The following is a 25,177-nucleotide window of genomic DNA, read 5'->3' as shown; positions in this document are numbered from 1 at the left end:
ACATTTATAAACCACAAGAAGAAGCCTAACATTTTTTATTTGAACCGACCTTTTCTTTTGAACTGTTTTGTAATCATAGGCGACGGCTGTTTACGACCCCCGTCCCTTTGGAAGCAGCTGTTGCCATGTGGTAAGCCAGGGAAGGTCCAAATAAAAGAAGGAGGCGTGCAATCTTTTGGCGGAGCCTGATGACACTGTACAAGGGTACAGATGTACACGTTTCTCCTCACTGAGCCAAATTGAATTATGTCTCTGTTTGATTCTTTGCTTCTTGTCCTGTTTTAACAGATATCATCAGTGTTTGAACCTGACAATTAGTGTAAGCAAATCTGAACGATAAGAAGGGCCGATACCATAAAAAACATTTATAAACCACAAGAAGAAGCTTAAAATTGATCCTGGAACATACAGGGAGCCAATGCCCAGATTTTAAAACTGGTGTAATGTGAGCCCGCCTTCTGAGATGAGTTGTGTGCTCGTCCTGGTGTGCGACGAGAGATGAGTTGTGTAGTCGTCCTGGTGTGCGATGTGAGATGAGTTGTGTGACACGAGCTGGAGGCCAGTGGGACACACGCGGTGTCAAACTGCGCTCCATAATTATTGATGATTATAGGTCATGCGCATGGAAAGTATGGCGAGTGGACTTTGCCTCAGGCCGCTGCCTCGCTGGAAAGACAAAAGAGGCTCGGTGCCAAAACCCTGACATGCTCTTCATTCCTCGCATCCAACACCAGCGACCTTCATTCCTCGCCAACCAAAGAGCGAGATATCAGGATCGCGGCCGGTATCGTCCCCGAGTCAGCAGCCTGTGTGAGCCGCCATGGCGCTGCGTCTGCTGCCCGCCATCATCACGGACAACGACGAGGACGACGACGGCAACTTCACCAAGTGGATGAGCAGCTACTGGGGGCACGGCGCCGAGGGCGGACGGCCCCGGGACAGGAAACACAGCTTTCGAAGACCGGCAAGGACCAAAGTGGACCGAAGGGCATCGCTTCCCACCGTGGTAAAAACTTCACCTTTGTTTATAAAAGTCTTACAGGACTAAACTCCATATTCATCAAGAGGGATGTAAATAATTAATATTCACAATAATAATTTCATTGGCTTTTTAACTGCTTACATTGTGTAAATCAGGGGTGTCCAAACTTCTTGACTTGGGGGCCACATTGGGCTAAAAGAATTAGGTCGAGTCCCAAAAGCTGAATTTTTAAACTGAATATTTTTACACAGATTTTTTTAAACATTGACATTTTTTACACTGAATTTTTATACACTGATTTTTTTTACACAGACGTTTTAAACACTGAATTTTTATACACTGAAATTTTAAATACTGAATATTTTTACACTCATTTTTCCCTTTGGGACAGAGGACCCTATTGTATTTTGTGCGTTTTATTATTATTATTATTCCGCCGCCTCTTTGAGCTGTAATTTGACCCCCTTAACATGCTTCAAAACTCACCATCAGGACTGGCAAAAATTGCAATCTATTCAAAAAACCAAACCCCAAAACTCAAAATTGCGCTCTAGCGCCCCCTAGGAAAAAACATAGACAAAACTGCTTGTAACTTCCGGTAGGAACGTCGTAAAGACATGAAAACCTCTATGTAGGTCTGACTTAGACCTAGATTTCATACATTGACATTTTTCAGCAAAAATCAACAGAAAGTTGGCTATTTCCCCTTCAAAACAAAAGTTTACTAAAAACAGTCACTTTTGCCTCTTTGAGCTGTAATTTGACCCCCTTAACATGCTTCAAAACTCACCAAACTGGACACACACATCAGGTTTGGCAAAAATTGCGATCTAATAAAAAAAAAAAAAAACCCAAAAATAGCGATCTAGTAAAAAAAACCAACCCCAAAACTCAAAATTGTTCTCTAGCACCCCCTAGGAAGAAAACAGACACAACTGCTCCTAGGAAGAAAACTCAGACAAATCTGCCTGTAACTTCCAGTAGGACATGAAACAAAAACCTCTATGTAGGTCTCACTTAGACCTACATTTAATATACTGACAACCCCTAGCAAAAATCAATAGGATGTTTGCAATTCCCCCTTCAAAACAAAGGTTTTGTAAAAACCGGTCACCTTTTTTCAAACATTATCTCCTCTGAGCGCGTTTGTCGTTTCGGCTTCAAACTAGCACAGGAGAGAGATTGAACCCTTCTGGTTAAAAGTTGACCAAAGAGTTTTAATTACTGCTCCGGTTTGGATTTTATGTGCTGTCAAAGTCGGTCCCGTTCATCGCTGCTTGCAGCTTAAATTTATTAAACATTGTTTTTTTATACACTGAATGTTTAAAAACTGAATATTTTTACACAGATTTTTTTTAACATTGACATTTTTTACAATGAATTTTTATACACTGATTTTTTTACACTGACGTTTTAAACACGGAATTTTTATACACTGAAATTTTAAATACTGAATATTTTTACACTGATTTTTTTTAAACACTGAATATTTTTACACTCATTTTTAGGGACCGAGTGTCCCTTTGGGACAGAGGACCCTATTGTATTTTGTGCGTTTTATTATTATTATTATTCCGCCGCCTCTTTGAGCTGTAATTTGACCCCCCTTAACATGCTTCAAAACTCACCATATTTGACACACACATCAGGACTGGCGAAAATTGTGATCTATTCAAAAAACCAAACCCCAAAACTCAAAATTGCGCTCTAGCGCCCCCTAGGAAAAAACACAGACAAAACTGCTTGTAACTTCCGGTAGGAATGTCGTAGAGACATGAAAACCTATATGTAGGTCAGACTTAGACCTAGTTTTCATACATTGACATCTTTCAGCAAAAATCAACAGAAAGTTGGCAATTTCCCCTTCAAAACAAAAGTTTACTAAAAACAGTCACTTTTGCCTCTTTGAGTTGTAATTTGACCCCCTTAACATGCTTCAAAACTCACCAAACTGGACACACACATCAGGTTTGGCAAAAATTGCGATCTAATAAAAAAACCCAACCCCAAAAATTGCGATCTAATAAAAAAAACCAACCCCAAAACTCAAAATTGTTCTCTAGCGCCCCCTAGGAAGAAAACAGACACAACTGCTCCTAGGAAGAAAACTCAGACAAAACTGCCTGTAACTTCCAGGAAGAATGTCTTAGAGACATGAAACAAAACCCTCTATGTAGGTCTTACTTAGACCTACATTTCATTTATTGACAACCCCCAGCAAAAATCAACAGGATGTTTGCAATTCCCCCTTCAAAACAAAAGTTTTGTAAAAACCGGTCACCTTTTTTCAAACATTATCTCCTCTGAGCGCGTTTGTCGTGTCGGCTTCAAACTAGAACAGGAGAGAGATTGAACCCTTCTGATTAAAAGTTGACCAAAGAGTTTTAATTACTGCTCCGGTTTGGATTTTATGTGCTGTCAAAGTCGGTCCCGTTCATCGCTGCTTGCAGCTTTAATTTATTAAACATTGTTTTTTTTTTATAAACTGAATGTTTAAACACTGAATATTTTTTACACAGAATTTTTATACACTACATTTTTTACACTGATGTTTTAAACGCTGAATTTTTATACACTGAATTTTTAAGCACTGAATATTTTTACACATATTTTTTTAAACACTTAATTTTTTCTAAACTGAATTTTTATACACTGAAATTTTAAATACTGAATATTTCTACACTGATTTTTTTAAACACTGAATATTTTTACACTGATTTTTTAGTTTTGTGTATAGTTACTTTACATTCAGTTACTATACATATATATGTATATATGTATGTATATACAGTCGTGGTCAAAAGTTTGCATACACTTAAAATGAAACGAAAATGTAGCTGTTTGGCCACAATACCCAGCAATATGTTTGGAGGAGAAAAGGTGAGGCCTTTTAATCCCAGGAACACCATTCCTACCGTCAAGCATGGTGGTGGTAGTATTATGCTCTGGGCCTGTTTAGCTGCCAATGGAACTGGTGCTTTACAGAGAGTAAATGGGACAATTAAAAAGGAGGATTCCCTCCAAATTCTTCAGGACAACCTAAAATCATCAGCCTGGAGGTTGGGTCTTGGGTGCAGTTGTCATCATGTGTCCTGACTTAAAAGTGTGGACAATGCTGAAGAAACAAGTCCATGTCAGAAAACCAACACATTTTGCTGAATTGCACCAATTTTGTCAAGAGGACTGGCCAAAAATTCGAGCAGAAGCTTGAGGATGGCTACCAAAAGCGCCTTATTGCAGTGAAACTTGCCAAGGGACATGTAAGCAAATATTAACATTGCTGTATGTATACTTTTGACCCAGCACATTTGCTCACATTTTCAGTACACCCATAATAAATTCATAAAAGATCCAAACTCTGCATTGCAGAGATTTTAAAACTGGTGTAATGTGCGACCGCCTTCTGGTCTTCGTCAGGATACGTTCCGCTGAATTTCTTTTCAATTTTAATCCTGTTTATTCCACAGGAAAGTGACTTATTTAATTTCATGCAATCACAAAATAACACTTCAATGTTTATTATACAATGATAATTACATCATATTCTATATTCCATTTTTATAGACAGGGCCATAATAGCGGAAAGATGCCATCCCGTGACTTTGTGTCCTGATTTTTGGGATAATTAGGAGACGAGTTCCGGGAGATCTTAGGATCCGCGAATGTTCGTAGGTTAAAAGCAAATCTGAAAGATAAAACGGCCCAATACTATAAAAAAAAAAAACTTTATAAACCGTCAAAATAACCTTAAGATTGATATTGGAACACACAAGGAGCCAATGCAGAGATTTTAAAACTGGTGTAATGTGCGACCGCCTTCTGGTCTTTGTCAGGATACATTCCGCTGAATTTCTTTAAAATTGTAATTCTGTTTATTCCACAGAAAAGTGACTTATTTAATTTCATGCAATCACACAATAACACTTCAATGTTTATTATACAATGACAATTACATCATATTCCATTTTCATAGATGGGGGCCATAATAGTGGAAAGATGCCATCCCATGACTTTGTGTCCTGACTTTTGGAATAATTAGGAGACGAGTGCCGGAGGATCTCAGGGTCCATGGATGATTGTAGGTTAAAAGCATAAAAAAACATTATAAACCGTCAGAATAACCTCGAGATCGATACTGGAACACACAGGGAGCCAATGTAGAGATTTTAAAACTGGTGTAATGTGCGCCCGCTGAATTTCTTACCAATTTTAACTCTGTTTATTCCACAGGAAAGTGACTTATTTAATCTCCTGCAATCACACGATAACACTTTAATGTTGAATATAAAATAACAATTACACCACATTTTATATTTCTGTAATCAATCAATCAATCAATCAGTTCCATAGACGGATATTATCCATAATAGTGGAAAGAGGCCATCCCGTGATTTTGTGTCCTGACTTATGGAATAATTAGGAGACGAGTGCCGGAGGATCTTAGTGTCCGGGAAGGTTTGAAGGATAAAAGCAAATATGAAAGATAAGAAGGCCCAATATCATTAAAAACATTTACAAACCCCGTTTCCATATGAGTTGGGAAATTGTGTTAGATGTAAATATAAACGGAATACAATGATTTGCAAATCATTTTCAACCCATATTCAGTTGAATATGCGACAAAGACAACATATTTGATGTTCAAACTGATAAACAATTTTTTTTTTGCAAATAATCATTAACTTTAGAATTTGATGCCAGCAACACGTGACAAAGAAGTTGGGAAAGGTGGCAATAAATACTGATAAAGTTGAGGAATGCTCATCAAACACTTATTTGGAACATCCCACAGGTGAACAGGCAAATTGGGAACAGGTGAGTGCCATGATTGGGTATAAAAGTAGATTCCATGAAATGCTCAGTCATTCACAAACAAGGATGGGGCGAGGGTCACCACTTTGTCAACAAATGCGTGAGCAAATTGTTGAACAGTTTAAGAAAAACCTTTCCCAACCAGCTATTGCAAGGAATTTAGGGATTTCACCATCTATGGTCCGTAATATCATCAAAGGGTTCAGAGAATCTGGAGAAATCACTGCACGTAAGCAGCTAAGCCCGTGACCTTCGATCCCTCAGGCTGTACTGCATCAACAAGCGACATCAGTGTGTAAAGGATATCACCACATGGGCTCAGGAACACTTCAGAAACCCACTGTCAGTAACGACAGTTGGTCACTTCATCTGTTAGTGCAAGTTAAAACTCTCCTATGCAAGGCGAAAACCGTTTATCAACAACACCCAGAAACGCCGTCGGCTTCGCTGGGCCTGAACTCATCTAAGATGGACTAATACAAAGTGGAAAAGTGTTCTGTGGTCTGACGAGTCCACATTTCAAATTGTTTTTGGAAACTGTGGACGTCGTGTCCTCCGGACCAAAGAGGAAAAGAAGCATTCGGATTGTTATAGGCGCAAAGTGTAAAAGGCAGCATGTGTGATGGTATGGGGGTGTATTAGTGCACAAGACATGGGTAACTTACACATCTGTGAAGGTGCCATTAATGCTGAAAGGTACATACAGGTTTTGGAGCAACATATGTTGCCATCCAAGCAACGTCTTTCTCATGGACGCCCCTGCTTATTTCAGCAAGACAATGCCAAGCCACGAGTTACATCAACGTGGCTTCATAGTAAAAGAGTGCGGGTACTAGACTGGCCTGCCTGTAGTCCAGACCTGTCTCCCATTGAAAATGTGTGGCGCATTATGAAGCCTAAAATAGCACAACGGAGACCCCCGGACTGTTGAACAACTTAAGCTGTACATCAAGCAAGAATGGGAAAGAATTCCACCTGAGAAGCTTCAAAAATGTGTCTCCTCAGTTCCCAAACGTTTGCTGAGTGTTGTTAAAAGGAAAGGCCATGTAACACAGTGGTGAACATGCCCTTTCCCAACTACTTTGGCACGTGTTGCAGCCATGAAATTCTACGTTAATTATTATTTGCAAAAAAAAAATAAAGTTTATGAGTTTGAACATCAAATATGTTGTCTTTGTAGCATATTCAACTGAATATGGAAAGGATTTGCAAATCATTGTATTCCGTTTATATTTACATCTAACACAATTTCCCAACTCATATGGAAACGGGGTTTGTACATAATAGATGCAAGTAATGGAACACACATGTACATTCTACCTTCCTTCCTTCCTTCCTTCCTTCCTTCCTTCACTCATTCCTTAATTTCATCCTTCCTTTCCTCCATTCTTCCTTTCTTCCTTCCTTCATTTCTTCCTTCCTTCCTTCACTCATTCCTTAATTTCTTTCTTTCTTTCTTTCTTTCTTTCTTTCTTCCTTCGTTTATTCCTTCCTTCCTTCCTTCGTTTATTCCTTCCTTTCTTCTTTTTTTCCTTTTTTCTTTCTTCCTTCCTTACTTCCTGCATTCACTCATTCCTTCCTTTCTTCCTTCCGTTCTTCCTTCATTCCTTCCTTCCTTCTTTAAATTTTCACTCATTAGTTCCTTTCTTTTCTCTTTCCATGCTTCCTTTCCTCCTTCTTTCCTTCCTTTTTTCATTTGTTCCTGCCTTCCTTTTTTCTTTCCTATGTTCCTTCCTTTCTATAATCTTTCTTCCTTCCTCTGCACCTTCATTCCTTTCTTCCTATGTTCCTGTCTTCCTTCAAGCCTTAACTAATTCCTTCCTTCCTTCCTTCGTTCGTTCGTTCGTTCGTTCGTTCGTTCGTTCGTTCGTTCGTTCCTTCCTTCCTTCCTTCCTTCCTTCCTTCCTTCATTCCTATATTCCTTCTTTCCTATAATATTTCCTTCCTTCAATTCTTAACTCATTCCCCCCTTTGTTCATTCCTTCCTTCCTTTTTTCCTTCCTTCCTTCCTTCCTTCAACCCTTAACACATTCCTTCCTTCAATTCTTAACTCATTCCCCCCTTTGTTCCTTCCTTCCTTCCTTTTTTCCTTCCTTCCTTCCTTCCTTCGTTCCTTCCTTCCTTCCTTCCTTCCTTCCTTCAACCCTTAACACATTCCTTCCTTCATTTGTTCATTCCTTTCTTCCTTCCTTCCTATAATCCTTCCTTCCTTCCTTCAACCCTTAACTCATTCCTTCCTTCCTTCCTTTGTTCATTCCTTCCTTCCTTCCTTCCTATAATCCTTCCTTCCTTCCTTTCGTCCTATAATCATTCCTTCAATCCTTACCTCCTTCCCTCCTTCTTTCCTTCCTTCAACCCTTAACTCATTCCTTCCTTCACACCCTTCTTTCCTTCCTATATTCCTTCCCCTCCCTCCTTCCTTCCTTCCTTCCATGTTTCCTTGGTCCCCTAACAATGATATGTAGAAAAGGGGACAAGTTTGTTGCACGTAAAGTTTGACTGTACGATAAGATCAATGAGACGGTGAATGGAAACCCTACCAACCGTTTTTGGAAGTTGTGCAACGTTGTGCAACGTTGTGTAACGTTGGGTAACATTTGTGTAATGTTGTGTAAAATAGTGTAACGTCGTGTAACACTGTGTAGCACTGTGTAACACTGCGCAACATGTCAAATTATGTAACGCTGCGTAACGCTCTGTAATGCTCTGTAACATGTCCAATTGTGTAACACTGTGTAACATTGTGTAACACTGTGCAACGCTGTGTAACGCTGTGTAACGTGTCAAATTGTGCAACACTGTGTAACGTGTCGAATTGTGTAACACTATGTAACGCTATGTAACATGCCAAATTGTGTTACTGTATGATACTGTGTAACATTGTGTAACATTGTGTAACACTGTGTAACACTGCGCAACATGTCAAATTATGTAACGCTGCGTAACGCTCTGTAATGCTCTGTAATGCTCTGTAACATGTCCAATTGTGTAACACTGTGCAACATTGTGTAACACTGTGTAACGCTGTGTAACGTGTCAATTTGTGCAACACTGTGTAACGTGTCAAATTGTGTAACACTATGTAACGCTATGTAACATGCCAAATTGTGTAACTGTATGATACTGTGTAACATTATGTAACATTGTGTAACACTGTGTAACATTGTGTACCACTGTGTAACACTATGTAACATTGTGTGACGCCACGTAACGCTGTGTAACACTGTGTAACAGGTCAAACTATGTAACACTGTAACGCTGTGCAACATGTCAAATTATGTAACGCTGCATTACGCTCTGTAACGCTCTGTAATGCTCTAACATGTCAAATTGTGTAACACTGTATAACACTGTGTAACACTGTGTAACACTGTGTAACACTACGTAACGTGTACAATTGTGTAACACTGTGTAACGCTATGTAACATGCCAAATTGTGTAACTCTGTATGATACTGTGTAACGTGTAACACTGTGTAACATTGTGTAACACTGTGTAACACTGTGTAACACTGTGTAACACTGTGTAACATTGTGTGACGCCACGTAATGCTGTGTAACACTGTGTAACGTGTCAAATTGTGTAACACTGTGTAACGTGTCAAATTGTGTAACACTGTAGCACTGTGCAACATGCCAAATTGTGTAACTCTGTGTGATACTGTGTAACGTGTAACGCTGTGCAACGCTGTGTATCATGCCAAATTGTGTAACTCTGTGATACTGTGTAACATTGTGTAACGCTGTGTAACACTGTGTAACATTGTGTAACAATGCCACGTAACGCTGTGTGACACCGTGTGACGTGTCAAATTGTGTAAGACTGTGTAACGCTGTGTAACATGCCAAATTGTGTAACTCTGTGTGATGCTGTGTAACATGTAACATTGTGTAACGCTGTGTAACACTGTGTAACATTGTGTAACGCCACGTAACGCTGTGTGACACTGTGTAACGTGTCAAATTGTGTAACACTGTGTAACGCTGTGTAACATGCTAAACTGTGTAACGCTGTGTAACGCTGTGTAATGTTGTGTAACCTGTCAAATTGTGTAACGCTGTGTAATGCTGTGTAACGTGTAAAATCGTGTAACACTGTGTAACACTGTGTGACGCTGTGTAACATGTAACATTGTGTAACATTGTGTAACGCTGTGTAACACTGTATAACATTGTGTAACGCCACGTAACGCTGTGTGACACTGTGTAACGTGTCAAATTGTGTAACACTGTGTAACGCTGTGTAACATGCTAAACTGTGTAACGCTGTGTAATGTTGTGTAACCTGTCAAATTGTGTAACGCTGTGTAATGCTGTGTAACGTGTAAAATCGTGTAACACTGTGTAACACTGTGTAACGCTGTGTAACGCTGTGTAATGCTGTGTAATGCTGTGTAACGTATAAAATCGTGTAACACTGTGTAACACTATGTGACGCTGTGTAACATGTAACATTGTGTAACATTGTGTAACGCTGTGTAACACTGTATAACATTGTGTAACGCCACGTAACGCTGTGTGACACTGTGTAACGTGTCAAATTGTGTAACACTGTGTAACGCTGTGTAACATGCTAAACTGTGTAACGCTGTGTAAAGCTGTGCAATGTTGTGTAACCTGTCAAATTGTGTAACGCTGTGTAATGCTGTGTAACGTGTAAAATCGTGTAACGCTGTGTAATGCTGTGTAATGCTGTGTAACGTAAAAAGTCGTCTAACACTGTGTAACACTATGTGACGCTGTGTAACATGTAACATTGGGAAACATGTAACGTTGTGTAATGTTGTGTAACGCTGTGTGGCTCTATGTAACGTGTAAAATTGTGTAAGGTTGTGTAAAAGCTTAATTTATTTGTCAGTCCCAATTAGACGCCATGAAGCTGAAGCGGCTGCACGCCAACGCCATGGCGCCGGCGCCCGTCCACGGGCAGAAGAGGGAGGAGAAGGGCGAGGTGCGAGGTCATCAGAGAGCTCGCAGGGCTTCCTCCGACGACAGCGGGCGCCACAAGTCTGCCACGACAGAGAAGCGCATCAGCACCATTCCGGAACTCACCGAATCCCTGGAGAAGAGACTCTCTCTGCAGGACAAACACACAATGGTGGTGGTAAGTGACACACAATCACCTCTGTGGTCGCACAATTACACACTGCTTCCAGGTACTAACAGCATTAAACGACATTTAAGTGCAAACATAAGCTAACACATTAAAAGTGTTGAAGTCAGTTTTAATCACACACAAGTAAACCCTATACAGGACTGCTTGTATCACACATGATATCACACGCAAGTAAACACGCTGCAGGACTGCTTGTATCACACATGATATCACACACAAGTAAACACACTGCAGGACTGCTTGTATTGCACATGACATCACACGCAAGTAAACACGCTGCAGGACTGCTTGTATCGCACATGATATCACACACAAGTAAACATGCTGCAGGGCTGCTTGTATTGCACATGATATCAAACACAAGTAAACATGCTGCAGGACAGCTTGTATCGCACATGACATCACACGCAAGTAAACACGCTGCAGGACTGCTTGTATCGCACATGATATCACACACAAGTAAACATGCTGCAGGACTGCTTGTATCGCACATGACATCACACGCAAGTAAACACGCTGCAGGACTGCTTGTATCGCACATGATATCACACACAAGTAAACATGCTGCAGGGCTGCTTGTATCGCACATGATATCACACACAAGTAAACACTATGTAGGACTGCTTATATTGCACATGACATCACACACGTAAACACGCTGCAGGACTACTTGTATCGCACATTATATTACACACAATTAAACACTATGTAAAACTGTTTGTATCGCACATGATATCACACACAAGTAAACACTATGTAGGATTGCTTGTATTGCACATGATATCACACACAAGTAAACACGCTGCAGGACTACTTGTATCGCACATGATATTACACACAATAAAAGACTATGTAGAACTGTTTGTATCACACATGATATCACACATAAGTAAACATGCTGCAGGACTGCTTGTATCGCACATGATATCACACACAAGTAAACACGCTGCAGGACTGCTTGTATCGCACATGATATCTCACACAACTAAACATGCTGCAGGACTGCTTGTATCGCACATGAGATCACACGCAAGTAAACACGCTGCAGGACTCCTTGTATCGCACATGATATCACACACAAGTAAACACACTGCAGGACAGCTTGTATCGCACATGATATCACACACAAGTAAACACGCTGCAGAACTGCTTGTATCACACATGATATCACACACAAGTAGACACGCTGCAGGGCTACTTGTATCGCACATGATATCTCACACAAGTAAACACGCTGCAGGACTGCTTGTATCACACATGATATCACACACAAGTAAACACGCTGCAGGGCTGCTTGTATCGCACATGAAATCTCACACAAGTAAACATGCTGCAGGGCTGCTTGTATCGCACATGATATCTCACACAAGTAAACACTATGCAGGGCTGCTTGTATCGCACATGATATCACACACAAGTAAACACGCTGCAGGACTGTTTGTATCGCACATGATATCTCACACAAGTAAACACGCTGCAGGACTGCTTGTATCACACATGATATCACACACAAGTAAACACGCTGCAGGGCTGCTTGTATCGCACATGAAATCTCACACAAGTAAACATGTTGCAGGGCTGCTTGTATCGCACATGATATCTCACACAAGTAAACACTATGCAGGGCTGCTTGTATCGCACATGATATCACACGCAAGTAAACACGCTGCAGGACTGTTTGTATCGTACATGATATCACACACAAGTAAACACGCTGCAGGACAGCTTGTATCGCACATGATATCACACACAAGTAAACACGCTGCAGGACTGCTTGTATCACACATGATATCACACACAAGTAAACACTCTGCAGGACTGCTTGAATTGCACATGATATCATACACAAGTAAACAAGCTGCAGGACTGCTTGTATCGCACATGATATAACACACAAGTAAACACGCTGCAGGACTGCTTGTATCGCACAAGATATCACACAAGTAAACACTATGCAGGACTGCGTGTATCGCACATGATATCACACACAAGTAAACACACTGCAGGACTGCTTGTATCACACATGATATCTCACACAAGTAAACACTATGTAGGACTGCTTGTATCGCACATATCACACACAAGTAAACACCCTGCAGGACTACTTGTATCGCACATGATATATCACACAAATAAACACTCTGCAGGACTGCTTGTATTGCACATGATATCACACACAAGTAAACACTATGCAGGACTGCTTGTATCGCACATGACATCACAAGCAAGTAAACACGCTGCAGGACTGCTTGTATCGCACATGATATCACACACAAGTAAACACGCTGCAGGACTGCTTGTATCACACATGATATCACACACAAGTAAACATGCTGCAGGACTGCTTGTATCGCACATGACATCACACGCAAGTAAACACACTGCAGGACTGCTTATATCACACATGATATCTCACACAAGTAAACACTATGTAGGACTGCTTGTATCGCACATAATATCACACACAAGGAAACACGCTGCAGGACTACTTGTATCGCACATGATATTACACACAATTAAACACTATGTAGGACTGTTTGTATCGCACATGATATCACATACAAGTAAACATGCTGCAGGACTGCTTGTGTCGCAAATGATATCACACACAAGTAAACACTCTGCAGGACGGCTTGTATCGCACATGATATCACACACAAGTAAACACGCTGCAGCGCTGCTTGTATCGCACATGATATCACACACAAGTAAACACTATGCAGGACTGCTTGTATCGCACATGATATCACACACAAGTAAACACACTGCAGGACTGCTTGTATCGCACATAATATCACACACAAGTAAACACACTGCAGGACTGCTTGTATCGCACATAATATCTCACACAAATAAACACTCTGCAGGACTGCTTGTATCGCACATGATATCTCAAACAAGTAAACACTCTGCAGGACTGCTTGTATTGCACATGATATCACACACAAGTAAACACTATGCAGGACTGCTTGTATCGCACATGATATCTCAAACAAGTAAGCACACTGCAGGACAGCTTGCATCGCACATGATATTACACACAAGCAAACACTATGCAGGACTGCTTGTATCACACATGATATCACACACAAGTCAACACGCTATTGGACTGCTTGTATCGCACACGATATCACACACAAGTTAACACTGCAGGACCATTTGTATCGCACATGATATTGCACACAAGTAAACACACTGCAGGACCATTTGTATCGCACATGATATCGCATTGCACATGATATCGCACACAAGTAAACACACTGCAGGACCATTTGTATTGCACATGATATCCCACACAAGTAAACGCACTGCAGGAACATTTGTATCGCACATGATATCGCACACAAGTAAAGACACTGCAGGACCGCTTGTATCGCACATGATGTTTCACACAAGTAAACACACTGCAGGACCATTTATATCGCACATGATATTGCACACAAGTAAACACGCTGCAGGACCATTTGTATCGCACATGATATTGCACACAAGTAAACACACTGCAGGACCATTTGTATCGCACATGATATCCCACACAAGTAAACGCACTGCAGGACCATTTGTATCGCACATGATATCGCACACAAGTAAAGACACTGCAGGACCACTTGTATTGCACATGATATCCCACACAAGTAAACGCACTGCAGGACCATTTGTATCGCACATGATATCGCACACAAGTAAAGACACTGCAGGACCACTTGTATTGCACATGATATCCCACACAAGTAAACACACTGCAGGACCATTTGTATCGCACATGATATTACACACAAGTAAAGACACTGCAGGACCATTTGTATCGCACATGATATCGCACACAAGTAAACGCACTGCAGGACCATTTGTATCGCACATGATATCGCACACAAGTAAAGACACTGCAGGACCATTTGTATCGCACATGATATCCCACACAAGTAAACGCACTGCAGGACCATTTGTATCGCACATGATATTACACACAAGTAAAGACACTGCAGGACCATTTGTATCGCACATGATATCGCACACAAGTAAACATGCTAAAAGATATGTACAATGTTTGACACTCAGCATCAAGGGTTGGAATTGGGGGTTAAATCACCAAAAATGATTCCCGGGCGCGGCCACCGCTGCTGCTCACTGCTCCCCTCACCTCCCAAGGGGTGAAACAAGAGCCTGGGTCAGATGCAGAGAATAATTTCACCACACCTAGTGTGTGTGTGATTGTCAGTGGTACTTTAACTTAACTTAACTTAACTTTAACTTTAATGTGGGTCAAAAAACAGCAAAAATAATCCTTTGATGTTTCCAAAATGGCGGCTGTAGTCAAATATGCTGACATTGGGATTAGAGAAAACAAACATGAATGCAAATGTAAGATCTGGATGAGCAAATGTAGAAATGTAAAAAATGTACGTTTGTTTTGTTGTTGTTTTCCACAAGGATGTTGACAAGTTCTGTGCGCTCTGCCATGACAACGTCTTCCAAGATGGCGGCATGGCGCTTGAAGGACTGCCGTGTGTGCACACCTTACATGAGGAGGTGAAGATAGCACTTGGTCACATGGTCACTTGGTCACATGGTCACTTGGTCACTTGGTCACATGGTCACATGGTCACATGGTCACATGGTCACTTGGTCACTTGGTCACATGGTCACATGGTCACTTGGTCACATGGTCACATGGTCACATGGTCACATGGTCACTTGGTCACATGGTCACATGGTCACATGGTCACATGGTCACTTGGTCACTTGGTCACATGGTCACATGGTCACATGGTCACTTGGTCACATGGTCACATGGTCACATGGTCACTTGGTCACTTGGTCACATGGTCACATGGTCACATGGTCACTTGGTCACATGGTCACATGGTCACATGGTCACTTGGTCACATGGTCACATGGTCACATGGTCACTTGATCACATGGTCACATGGTCACATGGTCACATGGTCACTTGGTCACATGGTCACATGGTCACTTGGTCACATGGTCACATGGTCACATGGTCACTTGGTCACATGGTCACATGGTCACATGGTCACATGGTCACTTGGTCACATGGTCACATGGTCACATGGTCACTTGGTCACTTGGTCACATGGTCACTTGGTCACATGGTCACATGGTCACTTGGTCACTTGGTCACATGGTCACTTGGTCACATGGTCACATGGTCACATGGTCACTTGGTCACATGGTCACATGGTCACATGGTCACTTGGTCACATGGTCACATGGTCACATGGTCACTTGGTCACTTGGTCACATGGTCACATGGTCACTTGGTCACTTGGTCACATGGTCACATGGTCACATGGTCACTTGGTCACATGGTCACATGGTCACATGGTCACTTGGTCACATGGTCACATGGTCACATGGTCACTTGGTCACATGGTCACATGGTCACATGGTCACTTGGTCACATGGTCACATGGTCACATGGTCACATGGTCACTTGGTCACTTGGTCACATGGTCACATGGTCACATGGTCACTTGGTCACATGGTCACATGGTCACTTGGTCACTTGGTCACATGGTCACATGGTCACATGGTCACTTGGTCACATGGTCACATGGTCACATGGTCACTTGGTCACATGGTCACATGGTCACATGGTCACTTGGTCACATGGTCACATGGTCACTTGGTCACTTGGTCACATGGTCACATGGTCACATGGTCACTTGGTCACATGGTCACATGGTCACATGGTCACATGGTCACTTGGTCACATGGTCACATGGTCACTTGGTCACATGGTCACTTGGTCACATGGTCACATGGTCACTTGGTCACTTGGTCACATGGTCACTTGGTCACATGGTCACTTGGTCACATGGTCACATGGTCACATGGTCACTTGGTCACTTGGTCACATGGTCACATGGTCACATGGTCACATGGTCACATGGTCACTTGGTCACTTGGTCACATGGTCACATGGTCACATGGTCACTTGGTCACATGGTCACATGGTCACTTGGTCACATGGTCACATGGTCACATGGTCACTTGGTCACATGGTCACATAGTCACTTGGTCACTTGGTCACATGGTCACATGGTCACTTGGTCACTTGGTCACATGGTCACATGGTCACATGGTCACTTGGTCACTTGGTCACGTGGTCACGTGGTCACTTGGTCTCAATGTCACATGGTCACATGGTCACATGGTCACTTGGTCACTTGGTCACATGGTCACATGGTCACTTGGTCACATGGTCACATGGTCACATGGTCACTTGGTCACATGGTCACATGGTCACTTGGTCACTTGGTCACATGGTCACATGGTCACTTGGTCACTTGGTCACGTGGTCACTTGGTCTCAATGTCACATGGTCACTTGGTCACATGGTCACATGGTCACTTGGTCACTTGGTCACATGGTCACATGGTCACTTGGTCACTTGGTCACATGGTCACATGGTCACTTGGTCACTTGGTCACATGGTCACATGGTCACTTGGTCACTTGGTCACATGGTCACTTGGTCACATGGTCACATGGTCACATGGTCACTTGGTCACATGGTCACATGGTCACTTGGTCACGTGGTCACGTGGTCACTTGGTCACATGGTCACATGGTCACTTGGTCACATGGTCACATGGTCACTTGGTCACATGGTCACATGGTCACTTGGTCACTTGGTCACATGGTCACATGGTCACTTGGTCATTTGGTCACATGGTCACATGGTCAAATGGTCACTTGGTCACATGGTCACTTGGTCACTTGGTCACATGGTCACATGGTCACATGGTCACTTGGTCACTTGATCACATGGTCACATGGTCACTTGGTCACTTGGTCACATGGTCACATGGTCACTTGGTCACATGGTCACATGGTCACATGGTCACTTGGTCACTTGGTCACATGGTCACATGGTCACATGGTCACTTGGTCACGTGGTCACATGGTCACTTGGTCACTTGGTCACTTGGTCACATGGTCACTTGGTCACTTGGTCACTTGGTCACATGGTCACTTGGTCACTTGGTCACTTGGTCACTTGGTCACTTGGTCACTTGGTCACATGGTCACATGGTCACTTGGTCACATGGTCACATGGTCACTTGGTCACATGGTCACATGGTCACTTGGTCACATGGTCACTTGGTCACATGGTCACATGGTCACTTGGTCACATGGTCACTTGGTCACATGGTCACATGGTCACTTGGTCACATGGTCACTTGGTCACTTGGTCACATGGTCACATGGTCACTTGGTCACATGGTCACATGGTCACATGGTCACATGGTCACTTGGTCACATGGTCACTTGGTCACATGGTCACATGGTCACTTGGTCACATGGTCACATGGTCACATGGTCACTTGGTCACATGGTCACATAGTCACTTGGTCACTTGGTCACATGGTCACATGGTCACTTGGTCACTTGGTCACATGGTCACATGGTCACATGGTCACTTGGTCACTTGGTCACGTGGTCACGTGGTCACTTGGTCTCAATGTCACATGGTCACATGGTCACATGGTCACTTGGTCACTTGGTCACATGGTCACATGGTCACTTGGTCACATGGTCACATGGTCACATGGTCACTTGGTCACATGGTCACATGGTCACATGGTCACTTGGTCACTTGGTCACATGGTCACATGGTCACATGGTCACTTGGTCACTTGGTCACGTGGTCACTTGGTCTCAATGTCACATGGTCACTTGGTCACATGGTCACATGGTCACTTGGTCACTTGGTCACTTGGTCACATGGTCACATGGTCACTTGGTCACTTGGTCACATGGTCACATGGTCACTTGGTCACTTGGTCACATGGTCACATGGTCACTTGGTCACATGGTCACATGGTCACTTGGTCACATGGTCACATGGTCACTTGGTCACTTGGTCACATGGTCACATGGTCACATGGTCACTTGGTCACTTGGTCACATGGTCACATGGTCACTTGGTCACTTGGTCACATGGTCACATGGTCACATGGTCACTTGGTCACATGGTCACATGGTCACATGGTCACTTGGTCACATGGTCACTTGGTCACATGGTCACATGGTCACATGGTCACTTGGTCACATGGTCACGTGGTCACGTGGTCACATGGTCACATGGTCACTTGGTCACATGGTCACATGGTCACATGGTCACTTGGTCACATGGTCACATGGTCACATGGTCACTTGGTCACTTGGTCACATGGTCACTTGGTCACATGGTCACATGGTCACATGGTCACTTGGTCACATGGTCACATGGTCACTTGGTCACATGGTCACATGGTCACTTGGTCACATGGTCACATGGTCACATGGTCACTTGGTCACTTGGTCACATGGTCACATGGTCACTTGGTCACATGGTCACTTGGTCACATGGTCACATGGTCACATGGTCACTTGGTCACATGGTCACATGGTCACATGGTCACTTGGTCACTTGGTCACTTGGTCACATGGTCACTTGGTCACATGGTCATATGGTCACATGGTCACTTGGTCACTTGGTCACATGGTCACTTGGTCACTTGGTCACATGGTCACTTGGTCACTTGGTCACATGGTCACATGGTCACTTGGTCACTTGGTCACATGGTCACATGGTCACATGGTCACATGGTCACTTGGTCACATGGTCACATGGTCACTTGGTCACATGGTCACATGGTCACTTGGTCACTTGGTCACTTGGTCACTTGGTCACATGGTCACATGGTCACTTGGTCACATGGTCACATGGTCACTTGGTCACTTGGTCACATGGTCACATGGTCACATGGTCACTTGGTCACTTGGTCGCTTGGTCGCTTGGTCGCTTGGTCGCTTGGTCGCTTGGTCGCATGGTCGCATCGTCGCATCGTCGCATGGTCGCATGGTCACTTGGTCACTTGGTCACTTGGTCACTTGGTCACATGGTCACTTGGTCACATGGTCACATGGTCACATGGTCACTTGGTCACATGGTCACATGGTCACTTGGTCACTTGGTCACTTGGTCACATGGTCACTTGGTCACTTGGTCACATGGTCACTTGGTCACTTGGTCACATGGTCACTTGGTCACATGGTCACTTGGTCACTTGGTCACATGGTCACATGGTCACTTAGTCACATGGTCACATGGTCACTTGGTGACTTGGTCACATGGTCACATGGTCACTTGGTCACTTGGTCACGTGGTCACGTGGTCACGTGGTCACTTGGTCACTTGGTCACATGGTCACTTGGTCACTTGGTCACATGGTCACTTGGTCACATGGTCACATGGTCACTTGGTCACTTGGTCACATGGTCATTTGGTCACTTGGTCACTTGGTCACTACTTCACATATGTTTACTTTTGCACTTTTGCACTTATTATGTGTTCCACTATTGATCTTGTTTTCTACCATAATGTTTTGGTGACCCATAAAAAAGGTGAACAATGCTAACAACACGCAATGCTAACAAAACACTATGCTAAAAACACGCAATGCTAACCACGCAATGCTACAAACACACCATGCTAACAACACGCGATGCTAACAACATGCAATGTTAACAACAGACATTGTTAACAACATGCGATGCTAACAACACGTGATGCTAACAACACGCAACAAAACATGATGCTAAAAACAAGCAATGCTAACAAATTATGATGTTAAAAAAACGTGATACAAACAAAACGTGATGGTAACAACAGACATTGTTAACAACATGCGATGCTAACAACACGTGATGCTAACAACACGCAACAAAACATGATGCTAAAAACAAGCGATGCTAACAAATTATGATGTTAAAAAAACGTGATACAAACAAAACGTGATGGTAACAACACACTCTGTCAACAACATGCAATGCTAAAAACACGCAATGCTAACTAAAGTGATGCTAACAACACGTGATGCTAACAACACACAATGTTGACAAAATGCAATGCGAACAACACACAATGCTAACAACATACGATGCTAACAACACGCAACGGTAAGAACGGGCAATGCTAACATTGCGCAATGCTATCAAAACACAATGCTAACAACACGTGATGCTAACAACACGCAATGTTAACACACGATGCTTAAAAAATGCAATGTTAACAACACACGATGCTAACAACACGCAATGTTAACAACACACAATGCTAACGTCGCGCAATGCTAACAACACACAATGCTAACAACATGCAATGCTAACAACACACGATGCTAACAACACACGATGCTAACTACATGCAATGCTAGCAACACACAATGCTAATAACACGCAACGGTAAGAACACGCAATGCTAATGTCGTGCAATGCTAACAACACACAATACTAACAACACGGAATGTTAGCAACACATGATGCTAACAGCAGTTAATGTTAACAACACACGATGCTAACAACACACAATGTTAACAACACACAATGCTAACAACACGCAATGTTAACAACACACGATGCTAACAACATGCAATGCTAACAACACGCAACGGAAAGAACACGCAATGCTAACGTCGCGCAATGCTTACAACACACAATGCTAACAACACGTGATGCTAACAACACGCAATGTTAACAACACATGATGCTAATAACATGCAACGGTAAGAACATGCAATGCTAACAACACACAATGCTAACAACACGCAATGTTAACAACACACGATGCTAACATGTGATGCTAACAACACACAATGCTAACAACACACGATGCTAACAACACACGATGCTAACAACATGCAACGGTATGAACACGCAATGCTAATGTCGCACAATGCTAACACGTGATGCTAACAACACACGATGTTAACAACACGCGATGCTAACAACATGCAACGGTATGAACACGCAATGCTAATGTCGCACAATGCTAACAACACGTGATGCTAACAACACACGATGTTAACAACACGCGATGCTAACAACATGCAACAGTAAGAACATGCAATGCTAACGTCGCGCAATGCTAACAACACCCAATGCTAACAATATTTACTTATTATGATTTTGTTTATAATGAAGTCACTTCTTTAGAATGAGTCCTTCTGCGCGGTGACCTTGTCTTTTGTTGTTGGTGTTGGAAATACTGCGTGGTGTTTGCAGCAAGAATGCTGTTGTACTCATTGTTTGTTCCGTTGTCTCTGTCATGTGACAACATGCCAGTCCTGCCTCGACATGCATGACCAGTCCTGCAGTGAGAAGAAGCCAGGCACGTAAATATGAAAACTATTTCACCTTGTTTATCTGTTTTGCCCAAGGTCGGTCGAAGGTCGGAGCAGTGCCGAGCACCAAGCGGCAGCGAGGCGGCGGTGGCGGCGGCCTGTCTGGTGCGGCGACTGCTGAGCGGCAGGCGGAGGTCGGCGGACGAGCCCGTGACGGCGATGGAGGGGCAGCACACTTTCCGCCGTCAGCTGTCCCTGCGGAGACACCGCTGATGTCTCCTGTGGGCGGAGATAACGCTGATGTCTCCTATGGGCGAAATATTTACACTCTCTTTTGTTAGCTAACTTTTTGTTGTTGTTTTTTTTCATTCGGTGTTGTTTAACAATGTGTGTAAGATTTAGTGCTCATAATGTGTGTTCTTAAACCTAACAAATAAAATGTGTTATTATTTGTATTTGTTCTGATTACTTATCACACTGAGGGCGGTTCCTAATATTTTGACCCTTTTTCTGTAGTTGAAAAAGATGACAAAAATATTTTAACTCATGAGATAAAAGTCATAATTATGAGAGAATAAGTCAAAATTATGACGTGAAGGCAAACTTTTTTTTTTTTTGTCTCAAACTAATGAGATAAATCAAAATGATGAGATAAGTAGGTTGGAATCATGAGATGAAAAGTGGAAATTATGAGAAAAAAAAGTAGAAATGATGAGATACAAAGTGAAAATTATGAGATAAAAAGTAGAAATTATAAGATACAAAATCGAAATTATGAGATAAGAAGTGGAAATTATGAGATACAAAGTGAAAATTATGAGATAAAAAGTAGAAATTACAAGATACAAAGTCGAAATTATGAGATAAAAATGGGAAATTATGAGATAGAAAGTGGAAATTATGAGATACATAGTGGAAATTATGAGATAAAAAGTAGAAATTATAAGATACAAAATCGAAATTATGAGATAAGAAGTGGAAATTATGAGATACAAAGTGAAAATTATGAAATACAAAGCGAAAATTATGAGATAAAAAGTAGAAATTATAAAATACAAAGTCGAAATTATGAGATAAAAATGGGAAATTATGAGATACAAAGTGGAAATTATGAGATACAAAGTGGAAATTATGAGATACAAAGTCGAAATTAAGAGATAAAAATGGGAAATTATGAGATACAAAGTGGAAATTATGAGATACAAAGTGGAAATTATGAGATAAAAAGAAGAAATTATAAAATACAAAATCGAAATTATGAGATAAGAAGTGGAAATTATGAGATACAAAGTGGAAATTATGAGATAAAAAGTAGAAATTATGAGATACAAAGTGGAAATTATGAGATACAAAGTGGAAATTATGAGATGCAAAGTGGAAATTATGAAATACAAAGTGAAAATTATGAGATAAAAAGTAGAAATTATAAGATACAAAATCTAAATTATGAGATAAGAAGTGGAAATTATGAGATACAAAGTGGAAATTATGAGATACAAAGTGGAAATTATGAGATAAAAAGTAGAAATTATAAGATACAAAATCGAAATTATGAGATAAGAAGTCGAAATTATGAGATACAAAGTGGAAATTATGAGATACAAAGTGGAAATTATGAGATGCAAAGTGGAAATTATGAAATACAAAGTGAAAATTATGAGATAAAAAGTAGAAATTATAAGATACAAAATCTAAATTATGAGATAAGAAGTGGAAATTATGAGATACAAAGTGGAAATTATAAGATACAAAGTGGAAATTATGAGATGAAAATTTGAAATGATGTCATACAAAGTGGAAATTATGAGATACCTAGTCGGAATTATGAGATAAAAGTAGAAATTATGAGATACAAAGGGGAAATTATGAGATACAAAGGGGAAATTATGAGATACATAGTCGAAATTATGAGATACAAAGTCGAAATTATAAAATACAAAGTGGAAATTATGAGATAAAAATTGGAAATTATGAGGTACAAAGTGGAACTTATGAGATAAAAGGTGGTAATTATGAGATACAAAGTGGAATTTATGAGATACAAAGGGGAAATTATGAGATACATAGTCGAAATTATGAGATAAAAAGTAGAAATTATGAGATACAAAGTGGAAATTATGAGTGACATAGTTGAAATAATGAGATAAAAAGTGGAAATTATGAGATACAAAGTGCAAATTATGAGTGACATAGTCGAAATAATGAGATAAAAAGTGGAAATTATGAGATACAAAGTCGAAATTATAAAATACAAAGTGGAAATTATGAGATAAAAATTGGAAATTATGAGGTACAAAGTGGAAATTATGAGATAAAAGGTGGAAATTATGAGATACAAAGTGGAAATTATGAGATAAAATGTGGAATTTATGAGATACAAAGTCAAAACTGTGAGACAAAAAGTGGAAATGATGAGATAAAAAGTGGAAATTATGAGAAACAATGTCGAAGTCATGATAAAAAGTGGAAATTATAAGATAAAGAGTGGAAATCATGAGATAAAAAGGGAAAATTGTGAGACACATAATCGAAATTATGAGATAAAAAGTAGAAATTATGAGATAGGAAGTGGAAATTATGAGATAGAAAGTGGAATTTATGAGATACAAAGTCGAAATTATGAGGCAAAAAGTGGAAATTATGAGATAAAAAGTGGAAATTATGAGAAACAATGTCAAAGTTATGAGATACAAAGTGGAAATTATGAGATACAAAGTGGAAATTATGAGATGCAAAGTGGAAATTATGAAATACAAAGTGAAAATTATGAGATAAAAAGTAGAAATTATAAGATACAAAATCTAAATTATGAGATAAGAAGTGGAAATTATGAGATACAAAGTGGAAATTATAAGATACAAAGTGGAAATTATGAGATGAAAATTTGAAATGATGTCATACAAAGTGGAAATTATGAGATACCTAGTCGGAATTATGAGATAAAAGTAGAAATTATGAGATACAAAGGGGAAATTATGAGATACAAAGGGGAAATTATGAGATACATAGTCAAAATTATGAGATAAAAAGTAGAAATTATGAGATACAAAGTGGAAATTATGAGTGACATAGTCGAAATAATGAGATAAAAAGTGGAAATTATGAGATACAAAGTCGAAATTATAAAATACAAA

At 41.1% G+C, this 25,177-nt stretch overlaps 1 protein-coding gene across 2 annotated transcripts; it reads left to right on the top strand.

The window, feature by feature from the left end:
• The first annotated feature begins 214 nt into the window (after window positions 1-214).
• lnp1 (leukemia NUP98 fusion partner 1) lies at window positions 215-22,468 on the top strand. Of its 2 annotated transcripts, XM_072915062.1 has the most exons (4): window positions 217-1,006; window positions 10,652-10,897; window positions 15,341-15,439; window positions 22,140-22,468. In XM_072915062.1, exons 1-4 carry the CDS (start codon window positions 821-823, stop codon window positions 22,314-22,316), a joined length of 708 nt encoding a protein of 235 aa, XP_072771163.1. In that variant the 5' UTR covers window positions 217-820; the 3' UTR covers window positions 22,317-22,468. The 2 variants fall into 2 exon arrangements, with proteins under 2 accessions (XP_061833522.1, XP_072771163.1); XM_061977538.2 differs by lacking the exon at window positions 15,341-15,439 and having other exon boundaries at window positions 215-1,006.
• Window positions 22,469-25,177: the final 2,709 nt, after the last annotated feature.

Source organism: Nerophis lumbriciformis, linkage group LG18 (assembly GCF_033978685.3).
Source record: "Nerophis lumbriciformis linkage group LG18, RoL_Nlum_v2.1, whole genome shotgun sequence".
NCBI classification, from domain to species: Eukaryota; Metazoa; Chordata; class Actinopteri; order Syngnathiformes; family Syngnathidae; genus Nerophis; species Nerophis lumbriciformis.
The sequence above is the reverse complement of the archived record's forward strand: the minus strand, read 5'-3'. Positions and strand labels throughout refer to the sequence as shown.